Source organism: Ammodytes marinus (genome assembly GCF_949987685.1).
Source record: "Ammodytes marinus genome assembly, chromosome: 13".
NCBI classification, from domain to species: Eukaryota; Metazoa; Chordata; class Actinopteri; order Uranoscopiformes; family Ammodytidae; genus Ammodytes; species Ammodytes marinus.
The window spans coordinates 27600703-27618784 of NC_137217.1; the positions used below are offsets into that span (position 1 = coordinate 27600703).

At 40.9% G+C, this 18082-nt stretch overlaps 1 protein-coding gene across 1 annotated transcript in view; it reads left to right on the forward strand.

Moving 5' to 3' along the window:
* Positions 1-3111: 3111 nt before the first annotated feature.
* syngap1b (synaptic Ras GTPase activating protein 1b) overlaps positions 3112-18082 on the forward strand; it is a gene marked incomplete at its 5' end in the record, with an annotated part of 121118 nt that continues 106147 nt past the window's right edge. Inside the window, one exon of the mRNA XM_080039749.1 lies at positions 3112-3133. Within this exon, the coding sequence (XP_079895875.1) occupies positions 3112-3133 (22 nt within the window). The remainder of the gene's footprint in view (positions 3134-18082) is intronic.

The window sequence follows — 18082 nt, forward strand, 5'->3', positions numbered from 1 at the left end:
GATCAATTGAAACTTTGCCTGTTATGTGAGCCCTATGTCATTGTTAGTTGCCAGACAGTAGCTGTGGTCAGTGTCCCCAAAACTCCACACGTATTGACTGTTATAACAGCAAAGAAAGAACATGTTTCAGTATTTATCATACTATGAACAGCCAATGTAGTGAGTGTGAGCAATAAGACATGTTTATCAAGTAACTTACTCCTACAGTAAAGTGTAAGAAGTATAAGGGCAACTATCAACTGTTGAAATGAGTATGTGTGCTTTCATAGCCAGAGACATCTCATCTTCATTATTCATTCTTAAAAAAAGAAAATAATTATATTTTCCGCAAAAACAGACACGATTTTAATTTTATTTAAAGTGTTTTATTAGAATGACATCCTTAATAGCTGCAGTACCATTATTGCAAAAAATTAAAAACAATCTAGCATTATTATAGTATGAAAATACAAAAAGAACAGAAAAAGAACATGGAAGAATGCAGCAGTTAGATAAATTCAGGACCGTCTGCTCTATGAAAAGCTCCAAAACACCGCTTGAATAAACCATTTTGATAGATAATAATGTACATTTATAGTACATACTTATATACTGTATATAGTCCCATCACCTCTGAAAAGCGGGCAAGCGTTTTACTTTTAAGGGAAAAATAGACTGAGCCCATTCCGTTTTTTTGTTTGTTTGTCATTGACCAGAACCACTGTAGGTTGTAATAAAACAATGTTGGAAAGAATCTCTATAAATGAGTCTGATGTGGAGGATAAATTGCATTACAGTCCAAATATGTCCCCCAGGAAAGATTAACTACTTCTTTTTTTTGGCAGAAAATGTACGGCTGCTGCCAACATAAAAGACTGATGTTTGTTTAGTGTTTGTGCCAGTTACAATGAGACCTCAAGATGAATGGAAAAACGCTAAATAATGACTCTGCAGATTAATGCCGCATATTTGAAGTATACTTTTGTTCCAACAGCTTATGACTTCTAAGGAAAAGTCACTTCTGTGGTCCTGTGATAGTTGTATGAAGGCATGTTGACATTTTGATGTCACATTAGAAAAAATAATATATGTAAATGATCAAATGAATGATGGCTGAATTGAGCTGCCATGGCTTTAGCATCCTTGTATTCTGCCAGCTAACTGTCATACTTGGACACTTTAATAATGAGGAGCCATCCATAGTTAATGTTATTAGTGACACCTTTGCTTTACTGCTGTGAAAAAGCATTATGTATGATTTTCAAAGTCATAAAATGGGATGAGTGAAGGGTAGCCTATAGTTTAGCACCTTGCCTTCTCTCTTCTGCGCTGTTTAAACCTTTATCTTTTCTACATTGTCATTTATTTGGCAGAGGTGGGAAAAAACTATTCTGGATTGAATTGGACTCAATGGCCCCATCTGCACCTGCTGCAGCTGCTGTTGGTAACCACAAGGTGGCGACAACACCTCAACGTTTAAATCAAAGGCACGCAAAGCACTGTGCTGCGTTTGATTGTCCCCCCTGAAGCTGTGAAGAGCAAGTGGGCTGCTAGCTTATACATATTCCAGAACTACTTTGTAGTCGAAAACAATGCGATAAAAGTGTAATTCCGGCTGTTTTTCCCCGGTGGTTTTGAAAGTAGCCCAAGTGCATTGTGTTTGAAGCACGGACAAAAAGAAGACATCATGCATATCAGACATGTAAGTAAGGCAAACTCTCAATTAGTCCAAAAAGCCGAAAGTTACAGCTCGTTTCTTTTCTTTTAAATAGTTGTGTAGAATATTTAGGCGATAGCTTAAGCCTTTTTTATTTTTTTATTTTTTAGCTTAGAAAGTTGTGATTGATGAAACAGACAGCACAACTCGACTAATTAGACGCTTTGTCAACGCTAGCATTAGCCCAAGTTATAGCACAACTATGTAATGTTCAATTCTCCCACGTCCCCCAAAGGCAGCATATTCCAGCTCCGTGCGCCATTTTGGCTCCACAGTTTCTCTCCTTGATGCAGTTCCTGTGTTTGGTCATGTGCATCGCAAATCCGGCGTCGCATAATTTTTTTCTCTCTCTCCCTCTTTTAGAAATGAGAACGAGATCAATTTAGTGTAGTTGTAGTCAAGTAACGTCCAACTTTAATGTTTAATATGACTTTATTGTCATTTTCCCGAAGCTATTATTGTTTTCAACAGGTCCAGAGTTTTAAGAACCCAAAAGATGAGGTGTTTGAGATTTAATAGACTACAATTATGGAGGATAATCGTCCATGGTAATAAAACCACTCGACAATGGTGCCACATAGACATAACTCTATGTTAGAGTTAAGTGGGCCCATATACCTGAGAAATTATGTAAAACCATTAATGGTTATTTGTATTGTACAGGTTGCATTGGCAAGGACTAGACTGGCCTAGCTCTTTCATAATATCTGACCAAGTTAATTACGGTATGTTAAAGTCATAAGCTACCTTTTTGGTATAACACACACACACACACACGCACGCACACACACACACACACACACGCACGCACGCACACACACACACACACACACACAAACGCTGTTCTGAAGCCACTATACTGTACTGTAGCCTGAAGCAGTACAGTGAATTTACGCTCACTGCAACATTATTATAATAAGAGTTAAAATGCACAGGCTATAGATAGCTTATTTTCAAACGTGCGCTCTTACGCGCACGCACTCAACAGTAGGCTACACACGCATCCTGCGCGCGTGCTCTCTCCTCCACTCCACCCCCCCTCTCTCTCTCTCTCACACACTCACTCACTCACTCGTGTTTCACTCTCACGCCTCAACAGCAGCGTGCAAATAAACACACGCGCATACACGCACACACGCATACACATATTTCTGCATCCTGTGTGTGTTTTTTTTTCTTTTTTACGCACCGGGAACCGGGCGCTTTATAAGCGGTCGTGGATTATGATGCCAGTTTTTATAACAGCGGAATATTGGCCTCTCCTTCGGCTCCAACTGTGAATAGCACCATATCGCGAATATTGTTTTTTATTTTTTATTTATATTTTTCAGATTTATTTCTAATTTGGTTCTCCGTTACTTCTGAGCACCGAGAGACCGCCGAGACCCAAAGCCCACGTTCAATGCCGTTGGAACATGTCCTATGTTCCCTTTCAAGGTAGGACTGAGCAGATATTTCATATATTTCTTGTCCTCCACTGCATCTTTTCTTTTTGCTGTCCTCCACCGTTTCTCACCATCCTCTCTCTCGATCTCCCTCTCTCTCTCTCTCTCTCTCGCTCTCTTACGCTCTTCTCCCTCCGTCTCTCTGGCACTATCATATGCAATAGGCAACATCGAAAAGCACCATAGCCGACAGGTGTATAGAAATAGCCTTGGATGCCTTCTTGATGGATGCCCATACACTTAACGCACGCACGCCTCAAGCAAACACAGACGGATCCAGCGCAGCCTGTGTCCGTATAAACCTGTGCATGCGGCAATTATAGTATTTTAATAAGGTATGCATGTGTAGGCTATACTACTGTCACGGTCTACACTGGAAAGTGCATTCCTCCTGTTTGACAGCAGCAGCCGCACTGCCTTGGTGGGAATAAAAGCTTTAATATTCCTAGACTATTCCTATAATGATATTCCTGTGGTGTACATTTGGTACTGATAGGAGTTTATAGAGGACATTTATCTGATGTAGTATCTTAAATGTTCATTCATTATGAAGTGTATACTGCCCACACCATTCTTCATTATTATCTGGTGTCAAATGTCAATCATATTCATATAGGCACTCTCAATGTAGTTTAGTACCCTTAATGCTTGATTATATATTTTTTTCTCAGATGAAACATCCCTCATGGGGCTTCTTGTCGTGTAGTGTCTTATGAGATGTATGTGGGATTTAGGCAATAACCTGAATGGACTGCATCCTGCCTCCTGTGTGCAAAAACTTTGGCCCACTAAAATATGTTCATGTAGATGGCCAGCATGAGAGGCTACTTCATTCCTTCTTGTTCTTTTATTCGCCCATACTCGAGTGTGAGTGGGTGAAAGGCGCTTCAGTGTGCGATAAAGGCAGATTCCCCTTCGGTATCGCTGCACTGTGACTAATGCTATATGTGAGCAGGCGTGCTGCTGCAGTGAGCTGCCTCAAATCTATCCAGTCGAAACGTTCGATTTGCAGTGTATGTGTGTGTGTGTGTCCTCAAACATGATGGCCAGTGTCAGAACGGAGTGAGACCGAACGCCCAGCGCAAAGTTTGGTGGAACCGTAAAGGATTGAGGGGTGTCGTGGTTTGTGTGAGTACCTGTAATCATGGAGGTTTGACACCAAGAACTGTAGGGGATGGAGAGGAACACAGTGTGTGTGTGTGTGTGTGTGTGTGTGTGTGTGTGTGTGTGTGTGTGTGTGTGTGTGTGTGTGTGTGTGTGTGTGTGTGTGTGTGTGTGTGTGTGTGTGTGTGTGTGTGTGTGTGTGTGTGTGTGTGTGTGTGTGTGTGTGTGTGTGTGTGTGTGTGTGTGTGTGTGTGTGTGTGTGTGTGTGTGTGTGTGTGTGTGTGCGCGTGTGCGTATGTGTCAAAGAGAGAGGTGGTGTAGTCAATAGTGTGTGGGTTCAGGAGAGAGTGGAGGTGTGCTGCATCATGTGACTGTCAGGGCGAGAGAGAGAGAGAGAGAGAGAGAGAGAGAGAGAGATGATGGTTTATGTGTGAATACAAGCACACACCCTCACAGACCTGTAACCCCTCGTAGAACAATATGGGGGTGCCTGAAAAACTCAACCCTGCACTGCCGGACTGTACAGTGACCCTAAAGTCATCACCTGAGCTGCACATGGAAAAGATAAAACCAGATTTACCTGTGGCAGGCAGCTTGCTTGTCCCCCCCTCCCCTTCTCCTTTTTATTCCCTCAGAGCAAAGCAGACAACGGCAGTAATACCCTCTTGTGCATCATGTGTAGCTATAGAAGTTGGTTGCATAATGTTGGTGAGGTTTTTGTGTGTGCTGTGCCTGTGCGTGCGCGAGCCCACTCTGGGAGTCATTGCCAGGAAATTGTGAGCACAGTGCTGCACCTTGCTGCCAGTGAAGGCACTCAGTATACTCTTTCTCTCTGCGATCGCACAGCAGCGTTTTTTTTCTTCATTTTAGACATTGTTTTCCGAGCTAAGCAGTGTTTAGCTTTATCCAATTTGGTACCACTGCAGAGGGGTTTAGTAGTAAGCCTGATTGTAAGGCCTATCAATATGGAGGTGCACAGATCTGCCGTTAGCTTTTTACAATTTTAAACTTTAATGTTTCAGCAGTTCTATACGGAACTGTAAGCTCGAAGGAACCCATGAACTTTGATTTTTTATTCATACTATTTGTAGTCACAAATCTATTAGTTGCTCAACTGGAAATTAATCAGCAATTACACACGGAAATAAAGTTAGCAAGTGAACATTTGCTGGTGCAAGCTTTTAAATTGGGTGAATCGTCATTTGGAATCGTTTTCTTTACACTTGTATGTCACTGCTAATTTAATAGCTTTTGCTTTTTGAACGCTTTAATGGGAAAGATTAGCCATTTGAAGAAGACATTTTCTCACTGTTTCTGACATTCCATGGCCCAAACAATTCATTTGAAAATCAAGCAATTTGCGATAACGATTATAAGTCGCTGCCCAAGAATGTATTTTGGCCGACCCAACTCAGCACAGGGTATAGTCAGATACTCTATCCATCTCTCCCATCTACCTATACATCGGAAGCTCCATGGTTACTCAAAGCGATTATGTAACACTGGGTGATGTTTATTGCAGCACGGTGACTCAACAGCTAGAGATGAAATATGTGTTAAGACGGTTGATATTAGTGTGACATTGATTTGTGATGAGATATAGATCCACAGAAGAGGGAGAAACAAGGGGGGGGGGGGGGAAAAAACAATCCTGCAGATGTATTTAAGACCACATTGACGAGTGTGTTCAGCTAATGTACCAGGCAAGCCATTTGCAGTCATGCCAAGTACCGGCTCACATGAACAGGCAGTTAGTGGGAGGCAGGCAGCAGCAGCAGCAGCAGTAGCAGTAGAGATGGGCCTTACTATCTTGGCAAAATCTTTTTCCTCTCTTGTTCTCTCTCTTACACTCACACCTTTATTCAGTCTATCTCTTTCTCCTTTCTTTTTTCCTCTTCTCCTCCGCTGTGGTCGACCCCCCCCCCCCTCCCTTAGCTGAACCACCCACACACACACACACACACACATACTCTACAACCCCCTCTTCTCTCTCTATATCTCTCTCCCTTTTTTTACCTTCTCCACAATGTCTGTGTCCACGAGTGCAGATGGACACTATTGAAGCAAAGCAAAGCAAGCCACTGAGCTATCCCTGGCCTTGTCGATTTTACAGTAGTTTGATACAGCAGCTCCTGTCAAGCATGGCCATAGTTAAAGAGACAGCACACCACCAATGCACTGCAGTACTCCTCTTCTTCCCCCCCCCCCTTTCCTTCTCCTTCCCTCTCTTTCTCTCCCATGTGACATAAGGGACTGTCTTACACCCCTCCACCACTCAGCCTGTGCCAAGAACCATCATCTGTTAGGCTATTACTGTACTGCATGCGCGATATTCATCTAGCCCCGTGCACTAGATGATCTGTCAAAAGAGGGAGCCCATTCATTTCTCCAGTGGGGTGCTGCTGCCGAGTGTGCTAGAGATACGTTTGCGGCGGCTTTTTTTCAAGTGTTCTTTTGAATTAGACGACAGTTGATGAGCAATGGGGGAGATGTGATGTGCTTTTAATCACACATGCCGGGCTGAATTCTCCAGTCGGAAAGCATCTCTCAAGCTGGCGTTGAAAGATCTTTAGCGATCTGTTGATTTTTTGAAAATCAAAGAACCCCCCCTGTCCAAGTTCAGGGACGTTTTTTAAATGTACTGGCCGATTCCCCCACCCCCCCCCCCCCCCCCCCCCCCCCCTCTACATGTGGGATGTCAGCACTTCTAAACGTCAAACCAGACTGTGTGCCTTCAGCTTTTTGAAGTATATCCCCACAGATTCCTGGTCAAAGACATGCAATGATGTCCAGCTATTGAGGAAATATTATTCTAGCCTACAGATGGGGGGGGGGGGGGGGGGTCAATTCGCATTCAACAGGCCTATCATTTGAATGCACTGTCATAAGGTTTAACATATTAATTTGCATGTACAAGGATCCGATGAATAAGCACGCAGGGTGGTGCATAGCAGTGGCTCACTAAGCTTGTTTAAATATGTATTATCTGGCAGACGATTCAAGGTCTTTGATACCCTGGAGGTCAATCAATAGCTGACCTCGAGCAGCATAAAGATATGTCTGCAATACACCGGGGACAGTGGCCATGTGGACCCATTGATTATGTAACAAGTGGAAGTACTGATGCCCCCAGGCAAGATCTAAACACCAGGTGACGTTTGATTGAAGATGGGGCTTCTTTATCGCCTGTGGGGGCTCCTTTTGGTATCGTTGGCCCCAATAGTATTGTAGGTCATCAGCATACAATGTGAGATTTGCTGTTTTTACATACTTGCAGGGGAAACAATTTCCTTCACCGTGGATTGTCTATGGAAGGCTCCCTGTGGTTCAATTCGGATAAAGAGTAAATGAATCCTTAGGTTGACGACACACTACTGAGACGTCACACTGCTGACAAGAGTGTGTCCTCCTCACCCTGTCGTCAGTATACTATCAATAGATTGAGTGCAGTCTTCAGCTGATCCTCTTTTCCTTTTCTTTTTTTCCCTATCTGTTGCCCAACACTAAACTAGCTTCAGTAAAGAATGCCAGAGCCCTTATCCTCTAAGAGCTGTCGGTGCTGTAGTGATACTGGGGAAATCTACATGGGGGCTGCTGGAACAGAGTCGCTGGGAGGAGTGGCTTTTTGTAGATTCAGCTCCACTTTGGGTGGGTGGCTAATTCAATTCTGCTGCAAAGCCTGAGTGGAAAGACTCAATGGGTTTTAGCAGAGAGAGAGGAGAGAGAGAGAGAGAGAGAGAGAGAGAGAGACACACACAGAGAGAGACACAGAGAGAGACACAGAGAGAGAGAGCTTGAGAGCTTTGGCTTTTGATTGATCTTGTCAGGATTCACTCACGGCAAAAAGGTCACGATGAGCTGCCTCCTATCTCCTGAGCCAATCAGTGGGCTGCCAATCCGGGATAATGATCTCCCTCTGGATATGGTTGGCTCATGAGGGTTTGCGTGCATGATGTCATCCAGTCCTATGGATGCCTGTGAATCAGAACTGTGAGTTTTTAACGAAAGACCCCTAGGCAGCGTGAGAAGTTACTTTACATATGTCAGTAGTGTGAGTCATGATGTGACAAATGGATGGACCTATTTCTTAAAGATGAATCCACGGCATGAAAGGTTATTATCCAGTCATTTATTCATAGGTATGTGGAGAGTTTTGCGCTTTCATACTCGACGAGTCAAATTATTGAATTGTAAGATATCGGACGATTATGTGCAGGGTTTATTTCCCACATTTCCCAAATTAAAAAATGTGACACCTAATTGCTCACGTGAAAGGAACGTTTTCAAAACTGAGATGACTTAAGTTAACTTTTGTATAGCGATTAGAATTGCTATAATGTTAACTTTTGATATGAAACGTTATATGAAAACCCATATTTCAGTTCAAATATTGTATTCCATGTCAAAAAAAGAAGCCTTCATTAAATATTATAGTTCATAATTTAAAGTATGTACAGTACACTCTGGAGATTTCATAATTTTCTTCGACATGAACACTCACAGTAGTGCAATTCAAGTACCTTTTTAAAAGTTCTCCCTGAACCAGCGTGAGGGCCAGTAATATAAGGGCTACTGCCACAGGCTGTAAAATAATGGCCTCTAAAATTAATAGAAGAAAAAAAAACATTCTGTGTGCAGTGAAGCCTGAAGCTGGATTACACATCAGTCTCAGGCTATCAATCTCTGAATGAGGGATACAGGATTCTGCCCTCTCTGCTTGGTCTAGTATTCGCCTTGCTACACCACACGGACAAGCCTACAGGGTGTTTAATCAGGCACCTGTAGAGCCATTCATTTCAGGCATTTTTCTATTTTTACCTCTTTGTGTTAACATTTGCTCATGCAAGTTTTGTAATTGTATGTTTTTTTAATAGTGCCAATTTGTTGTGTGTCCGAAACTGTCAATTCATTTGAGAGAAGTGGACACATTAGGATGTGGAAATGATTGTATAATACCGGGGTGAACCAAGCCTCCATTCAAGTCTGGGATAAGTTTGAACAATATGACCTTCACATAACAGCAGGAATTCGAATGATACAGTGTATTTTCTGCATCAAATGAGGAGCAGTATTTTTTTTTTGCAGATGGCCATAGTGCAAGTTAACAGTACTGACTGCATGCGTCATAACACTGACAGAATGGCATTAAAGCTGTTTTCAACATTGCTGTAATCAGCTTACTACCCCTCCTCTGTCCCCTTAAACATTATTCTAAAGTTACATAATTCTTGTGAGCAGTGACTAGGCAGTTTTGGGCACAATGCCATGGCAACATGTAAATATGCTGGTGTGAATGGTAAAAAAAAAACAATGAATATTTCATTTTTAATCAATAATAAATACAAAGGATGTTAGAATGAATGCATCCACATGGCAAAACTGTCAAGAATAAATAAGAACCTAAAAATAAAAGGATTGACATTTTCAGGAAATGCAAGCACATCCCGTATAGATCCAGTGGGAACTTTATTTTGTGAGACAATTGTGTATAGTTTGCAATCTGAGAGTCATACTGGAGAGTGCACACAACTGGGCGTAAACAGAGTATTCAACACTAGAGATTACATGTAGCTATAAGTCAATAAGACAATTGACAGAACATTAATCTGGGACAAGTTATTTTTCATGCACAATTTCCAAAAATGTTCTTGTTCAATTTTATATAATTGGAAAAGTCCATATGGTTTTAGATTGTTGATTGCATGAAACCAGGCATTTCAAAGAAGTCTCGTTGGGCTCAAATTATGATGGCATTTATAATGGCATGTTTCACCAAACAATTCATTTATTAATTGAGAAATTAATTGACAGATTAATCAGCAAAGAAAACGTTTGCTGCAGCCCTGTTCACCACTGAAAATTACTTGCGCAAATTAACTGCATTCATTTTCAGTAAGTTTAATTTAGTCCCAACAGAGGCAGGATCAGTCCTGAGCCAACATGCCCACAACCCTACTCATATCCAAAACAGTATTCCACTGCACTTACTGTGTTCATGAAAGTAACCACCACAGGTTTGGTACTTTAAGGGTTTACACATGGCCTCACAGCAAGAAAACCAAGGTTTGATCCCTGCCTCTTCCTGTGTTTGCACGTTTGTGTGGGTTGTTCTATGGTTTCCTCCCACATGGCAAAGATGTGGAAGCCAGGCAGAGTGGAGACTCCAAAATGCCTGTAGGTATGAATGTGAGTGTGAGTGGATGTCTGCCTATCTGTGTCCAACCTGGGATGGACTGGCGACTGGCCCGGTGTCCCGCCAATCGCCCAGTACATGCTGGGATAGGCTGCTGCCCCAGGTGTGCCAGAAAAGGATTTAGTGGTTAGACAAAAATTTAATGAAAAAAAAAATGTGCAATAACCAGCTGCATCTTTCACAGCATTAGAATATTGAGTAAACAAAATTGGAACAGTTTAAACATCAACAGTATCTGGGTATATTTGTGATTCTTTGTTCTTTGCCTCAAACAACCTTTTCAGAAATTTCCAAAACTATTTATAAATGAATTAGTCTGCAGAAAATTAACTTGATTTAAAATCAGTAAAACATTAGATTTTTATTTTTTTATAGAAAAAATACCAAAACTCCCCTAGCTCCAACAATTCAAATTAGAGGATGTTATATTATGTGACAATAATAATAAAAAAACATATCTCCTTCTTTTCATCCATGGCACTGTAATGGATGCCAGTTGCCTCGTCATCAGGCTAGATTTCATTTGAATGTTCATAGCTCATTAAGATAAGTGATAAGTGTTGGGGTGGAAACTTTGATAGGAAGGTGGCAGCACCAATAGCACAAGTGCCTTGTAACGGCAGAGCTGCATATTGTAGCTTGATCTGTATTCTGTAGCTGCATACTACATTGATCAAGTTGTCATCCCCTGTTCAACAATTTGAACAGTGGCCAAAGAGCATGGTTTCGTGATGTCACAAATTCATATTGTGAATTTTGTAGAGTGACTGTTATGTGTCAAACGACTAAAGTAACCTTCCGGTCTTTCATTTCACAGTTATTCCTTTTTTAGCTGTCAAATATTGGACTTAAAAAACGCTCACATTTCAAAAAAACATTACAAAGGTTTAGCAATATGTTTTTTTGTAAATAGATCATATAGGTTGTGCCTCGATTTGTTACACAAGAGTTTGACAAGATCGATTATTTACTATATCTGTGTGCCTCCTAATGTGTTTGCAACTCTGTGTGTGTGTGTGTGTGTGTGTGTGTGTGTATTTCTACCATTGTGTGTTATGTGTGGTGTGCACTGTTTTACCTCCACTCAAAGGACCTCATAAAGGTTAGCAGGCTCATTCAACAGCTGATGGTAAATTTAGCCTCCTTTTCACACAGTCCCACACACATGATTTTTTTGAGTATTTTTCTCCTGTATCAGACCAAATCCAAGCAATGTTACTGAAATGTGCCATGGCTTTAACGTATTAATGATCAGAATGAATGGTTGTGATTGTGATGTTTATATGTTAGGAATACATTTTTATCACAATATTCGATGTCCTGGGTTTTTTTTTTTTAAATCAAGTTTGTCATGTCATGAGTCAGTGATGAGTTTTTCTGGATGGGATTGAATTTAATTGAGCAACTAGACTGATTTATGGCACTGTCAAAAAGGCAGGAATGGATATCGATGTGAAGGGCTTGCCGAATGCCTAAAGCACACTTTCAATTTTGGGTTCTCACTTCACTTTCACGTTTTAAATTCGGAAATTGGAAGCCCCACTCAAGAGCATATAATGTTTACTAGTGCCATTAAAGACCAGAATGAAATAAATGCTCCCATCCAAAGAGCACTACAGGAAAGGGGCCATATGTTGGCAATGTAATATCATTTTGTAATCCAGGGAAGGGTGGTTAACCCACTGTTGCTCTTGTCCAAAGGTGTAAATATTACTCTGAGGTGTAAATATTGCTGTATTTAAGTCCAGAAGTAGTCCTCTCTCAAACAAAAAATATAGCAACTCGTGCATCTCTTTCGTAAAAGGTCTGAAGTTACACCAAATGCCAATTTTCCCTGGCAGTATTTGCACACATTTGCTAACATTTTCATCTGCTCTCGGCTCAGGCGAACATTAGCATTACTTACGGGTGGAAGGTTGACTTGCAGATGCTTCCATCCAAGTGGTTTGCCACCACGCCATGACCCCCAGGTCTTGGAGCCTGGCTTTATGTAACACATGCAATGTAGTGGAAAATGAACATATGACAGAACTGCTGCATGCTAGGTTGTTTCATCTCTCACAAGATATAATATCTTTGTCGTCAAACAGGGTAAAAATAATAATACTGTGAGCGGCAAATGCTGGACTGAGATTTTGCATGTCTGCTATTTCAAAGGATATCAGATTAAATGGAATAAATACGATATAGATGGTGTAGAATGTCAAAGGGTTGTGATTTATATATGAAGTGTTTTGAACTATTGTTCAGTCAGCAGTTTACGCCTGGGTGAACACTGGCACATATTGGCGTGAAGCTTTATTAATTGCTCCTTTACTTCAAGGTCGGAGAGAGGTCTAACAAACAAGACTAGATTTGAATGTTAAACTGTGAATGTAGGGGCCTACTGTATAAGAATACAAAAAGCCATATAACTGCAGGACTTACTCAGTTTTTTAGACCTAAGACAGCCTAAAGAGAAGAAAATAGAGTTTTGATTTACATTGATCTTGGACCGCAACTATTAATGGGATGTCAGTTTGTGTCCAGCTCTCGTTGACTTGTCTGTCATCATCAGATCAGTATATTGTCTGCAGGACACTGTCACTCTAGCTAGCAGCATACATCAGTAAAGAAATGATATGATGACAGGACTGTGTTATCTGACTGCTTGAATCGCGGATGTGTGATCTTTCAAGTGATGTCATCACCTCACCCGGTGAATACACTCCCCGAGTGGTGGGGAGACGTGGAGTTAATACACTGCTGGGAAACAGGGAAAAGCTGACTTGCATAAAACACATGCCAAGCTCTCCCCCAAAGACAGAGCGTGCACGCGGTTCAAACACAGTAATCTTCTAGCGTATGCTCATGCTTGGACTGTATTTTGGGTTGTAATGCAAATGAAAGCAGGAAATCACAAAAGAACATGATACGGTCAATAATTTAATACATTTATGGCGTTCCCGTCTCTGCTGGAGCATGGGCTTGATAGTTTACACCTCTCTATTTATGGGATTTTTAAAGCCTTATTTACCCAGGGAAGGCTTGCTGAGCATGCCCTTCCTGCTCCTTTTAAGCAATCCCCCTGCTTCTCATTCATATAGTTACACATCCCATCCAGACACTTTGGAGATGCCTCATGCAGCTGCAGTATTCCTCTGGTGATTACGGAGCAACCCTGCTGGAGCGGCTGGGGTTTAGCCGCCTTGCCCGCTTGGTGATTGCCGTTAGGGGACATGAGAGCGTCTGTCATTTACGATACCCCACTTGGAATTTTATTTCTAGCAGGCTCGCAGATTTGAAGAGGCAAAACTTTCAGCCACAAGCGCCCTTCTCCAAAGACTCCGGGGAGGGGGAGAGCGTTACGTACTTACACTTAGCTCGCCGTACATTCGGAGTGAAGATTGTGAACTAATGGCATCTGGCAGGAGTGGCTGCTGCACGCTGGAAGCCCGCTGCTTATGTCTTGTTTGTAGTGAAGGCGGATGTGCTACCATTGGAGGTGTACGTCCCTTCGTATTAGTGGCACAACAGAGCGGTGGGTGGCCCACCTCAGGCAGCTGGCAGTGACATCACTACACAGTGTCTGACATAATCAGTAGCAGTAAAGGGGGATGAGGGAATGACTTCACCGTGGCACGTGCCTGTGTTGTGTTGACATAAACACTGATAACTGGTGTCTTGCATGTACGTTAATAAATGGACGTATTCACACTTTAAAGTTTTTATAATGGATATTTTTGACTCACAAAACATCCATTTAAAAGGGGTTTCTAGTGGTGATGAACCTACAGAAAATGTAGAAGTTTTCTCCGCATCCAGACATACAGTAGTTACTTAATAGCATGTGCACATAGTGGATCATTCAGCAACTCGAGTGCCCAGAGGAGTGGGTAGAGCTAAAAGAGATACAAATATGGACCTACATTCACCATGCAACCAGAACCATGACTCCAAATGAATGCAAGAGTTTCTCCCTGACTGCTGGATGTGTAAAGAAGCAACTGTTTGCTACCATGTTCACCATATCCAGTTGAAATGTTATATCAATATTTTGTTTGGCTGACCTTAAAGTGGTCATATTGATAAAATATCCTTGTGATTTGGACTACTGTTCCTTTGGGATAAGGAACATGACAACTCGTGCTCTGTAAAGCGTTGTTGGTTATTTTAACAACATTGTACAGACTAAAGGAGATCAATTTGTCTCTCCAAAATCACTACACCTAGACTATTCAGTTTCTGTGGTCACCTGTTGTAGAGCGAGAAGCCAGAAATACTTCAGTTTTTTAATGGTTACTTCTAAATGAATCAACATGGACATGAATTAAGCCAAGCTCATTTATTTCCACAACATGTAGCTTATGAAGATGAAATGAGCAGCGGGCGTTATGAAATATGTGTTGTCGATTGTTAGCGATTGTTCTGACACACTGAGATAACGGCTTCAATACTGACTTTTCCACCAGATTTTTCACAGACTTGATCCAAATAATGGAGGTCCAAATTTGCAACTGTGAGGTTAATGAGCCCACAATATTGATTTGATATTTAATGTTAATAAGACTCCTGTTTTTAACATGTTACATGTCACTACCCAACCAAATGATTTTCTGATATATTAAAACATTTACAGATTTTCAGTTGCAAGTTTCAGTGTTGCTGTTAGAGAATTCACATTACAGTAAATGGCTTTGGCTAATACTCTCTCATCTATCATCAGTGATGATGGTCATTGTAGCCAGCGGAAGCTTTTAAATGAGAATTCCTGTAAGTTTTCAACATTGGTCTTTGCTAATAACAAATACGGAGCAGAGATAAATTGTTCCATAAGAGATTCATTTGCTTTGTTTTGGAAATGGCTTTCAGAACCGAACCCTTCAAAAGCATGGCCAAAACATTATGATAAAATATGAAAATGTCCAAATCGTATGAGCTTTGAATATTGTATAATAATATAATATAATATAATATAATATAATATAATATAATATAATATAATATAATATAATATAATATAATATAATATAATATAATATAATATAATATAATATAATATAATATAATAGTACATTTTGTTTTGTTGTTCATACAATTTTACATGTATAAACAATTTTGTTTCATAAAATGCATAACAGTGGGAAATAGTTTTCTGCATTTGATAACTTAAAAATATTCTCTTTGATATCATGATATCATTTGATTTCATCAGTATTGCATAGCTCTACATTGGAGGGATTTTTATTTATTTTTTACCCCCCAGAGTAACCTGGTGTCAACTGGACAGACAAACACACACACACACACACACACACACACACACACACACACACACACACACACACACACACACACACACACACACACACACACACACACACACACACACACACACACACACACACACACATAAAAAGATGTGTGTGCAGCGAAACTCTTTAATCCTCAGGCTGCACACAAAAAGTCTGCTGAAAGCAACAACTGGAAATAAATAATTTGCGAGTGCAATGAAATTTTTTCTTTCCTGAGATGATACAAATGCCCTGACACAGTTCCTCTAATTAGAAAGAACAGGTCGTGAATAAAAGCACTTATGTAAAGGTGGCTACAGAGGACCTCCTTTCTTTAGTTTCAGCATTTGTTGTGAGCTCAACATTGTTGTTGAGGCAGGTGAACTGCTGCTCTTTAGCCACTCTTCTAAGCTTTTAACGTGCGCGCATGTGTGTGTAAATGTCAGAGTATCACTATTTCATGTCATTTTTTGTGATTGTTTGCTTGTGATTCTGTGCTCCATCATGTGTCTACTCCCCTGGGTGTGTGTGAGAGAATGTTAGTTTTTTTGTGAAAGAAAAGAGGAACACCTGCTCTTTCCATACAGTAGACATACCAGACCTATCATGTGATCCCTTATTCATTTCATCTGCTAGAGCAAATCTACCCTAACCATGACAGAGTGTGTATGAAGCTAGGGAGACAGGTTAAAACGGGTTGAAGCTCAATATCAAGAAGGTGTGTGTGTCTCTGTGTGTGTGTGTGTGTGTGTGTGTGTGTGTGTGTGTGTGTGTGTGTGTGTGTGTGTGTGTGTGTGTGTGTGTGTGTGTGTGTGTGTGTGTGTGTGTGTGTGTGTGTCTGTGTGTGTGTGTCCTTGTTCATATGTGTGTCTGCTGCACCATGTTCTGAATAGTGAGCTGTGAAGAATGTGTTATCCCCTCTGGAAGATGTCTGCTGCGTGAAAACATATTTTAGTCTCATACACCAATGGTTCCGACGGTCCCGTATTTAATGGAGTTTGCATGCATGTGCACTGATGAACTTTTATTGGAAGTGACAGGACATTTAAGGTACGCCATGTAGTCATGAATATCTAAGAACATTGGAGTGGAGGGCTTCCCAACACCCTGGTTAATGTGTCAGAGGACATTTAAAAATGTAAGGTCGTAGTAGATTTCGATGTCTGTTGTTGTAGATGTTGATCTGTTAATTGAATCCTTGCTATGGGCTTTGGTGCATCTCTATGGGCCCTTCAGCTTAGCATCAAGAAATACAATTTGAGGAAGACTATATCTAATTGCGATTTTACTGACGGTATTCCGATTGCTATTTGACATGCAATATAATTTTCATAGTATCATAGTGTTCATAGACCCCATATCTTCAGTGAGGTGATCTGTTATGGTGTTGGTTACCTCATGGTTCCTTCGTGAGCCATTTTCATACGGAGTAACAGTCGCAAACCACTCTGAAATAGTAGTATTTTCCTAGACGGGGCTAGAGCATCACGTCGTTCACTGGACTTTTTGTCCATCCAACTTGTCATGTAAATGCCTGTGCTGCTGTTTACAGGGCTGATATGTTAGTGTTGCCTCGTGATGTGGCCACTGTACAACCACAGGCCTTACAGTATACCTTCTTCTGTTGCACATGCAACTCTCAAAACCCAAATACTTCCTGAATTGTCCAACTTTGCTTCAGGACAATTTCCACCAATGGAACGTTTTCCTCATGTGTTATGTGTCTGTGGTTGGTAGGCGTGTACACAGTCACTTTGGGCCACTTCTGATTGGTGGGCACTGGGCATGACTAATGCACAAGGAGTACGGCATTCATTTGTAAATCCATTGACACGACAGTTTAACCCCTGGGTCAGATGCACTGCATAATGCAGCTCCTTAATCGCAAGCCAATGCGGTCTGCAAATCTAATTTTTGAAATTGCGATATTGCTTTGAAATTGATTAATGGTCCTTGATCGTTCCTTCATGCATCTTGGATAAACCATTGAACTTTGAGCCAGCATAATTAACATAACGGCTGGGTGATATTGATAAAACATGGAATATCTGAATATGTCTGACCGTACTTAATATCCATGTTGATTTGGGCTGAATAGTTTGTTAATTTATACATTAGAAACTTTCCCTATTTTATTTTCAGTTTCTCAGCTGTGTGGATGTGCTGCCTGTTCTTCTAATTGGTTATTGTAATATGTGATAAGAAAACCGACTGTCTTTGGGTTTGGACTATTTGTTAGATAAAATAAGCAATTATAATGGCTAAAATGGGCTAAAATCCTGAAGGGCATTTTTCACAATTTTCAGTTTTTTTATGAACCAAAACGACTAATTGGGAAAATAATCCACGGATAAATTGATAATGAAAACAA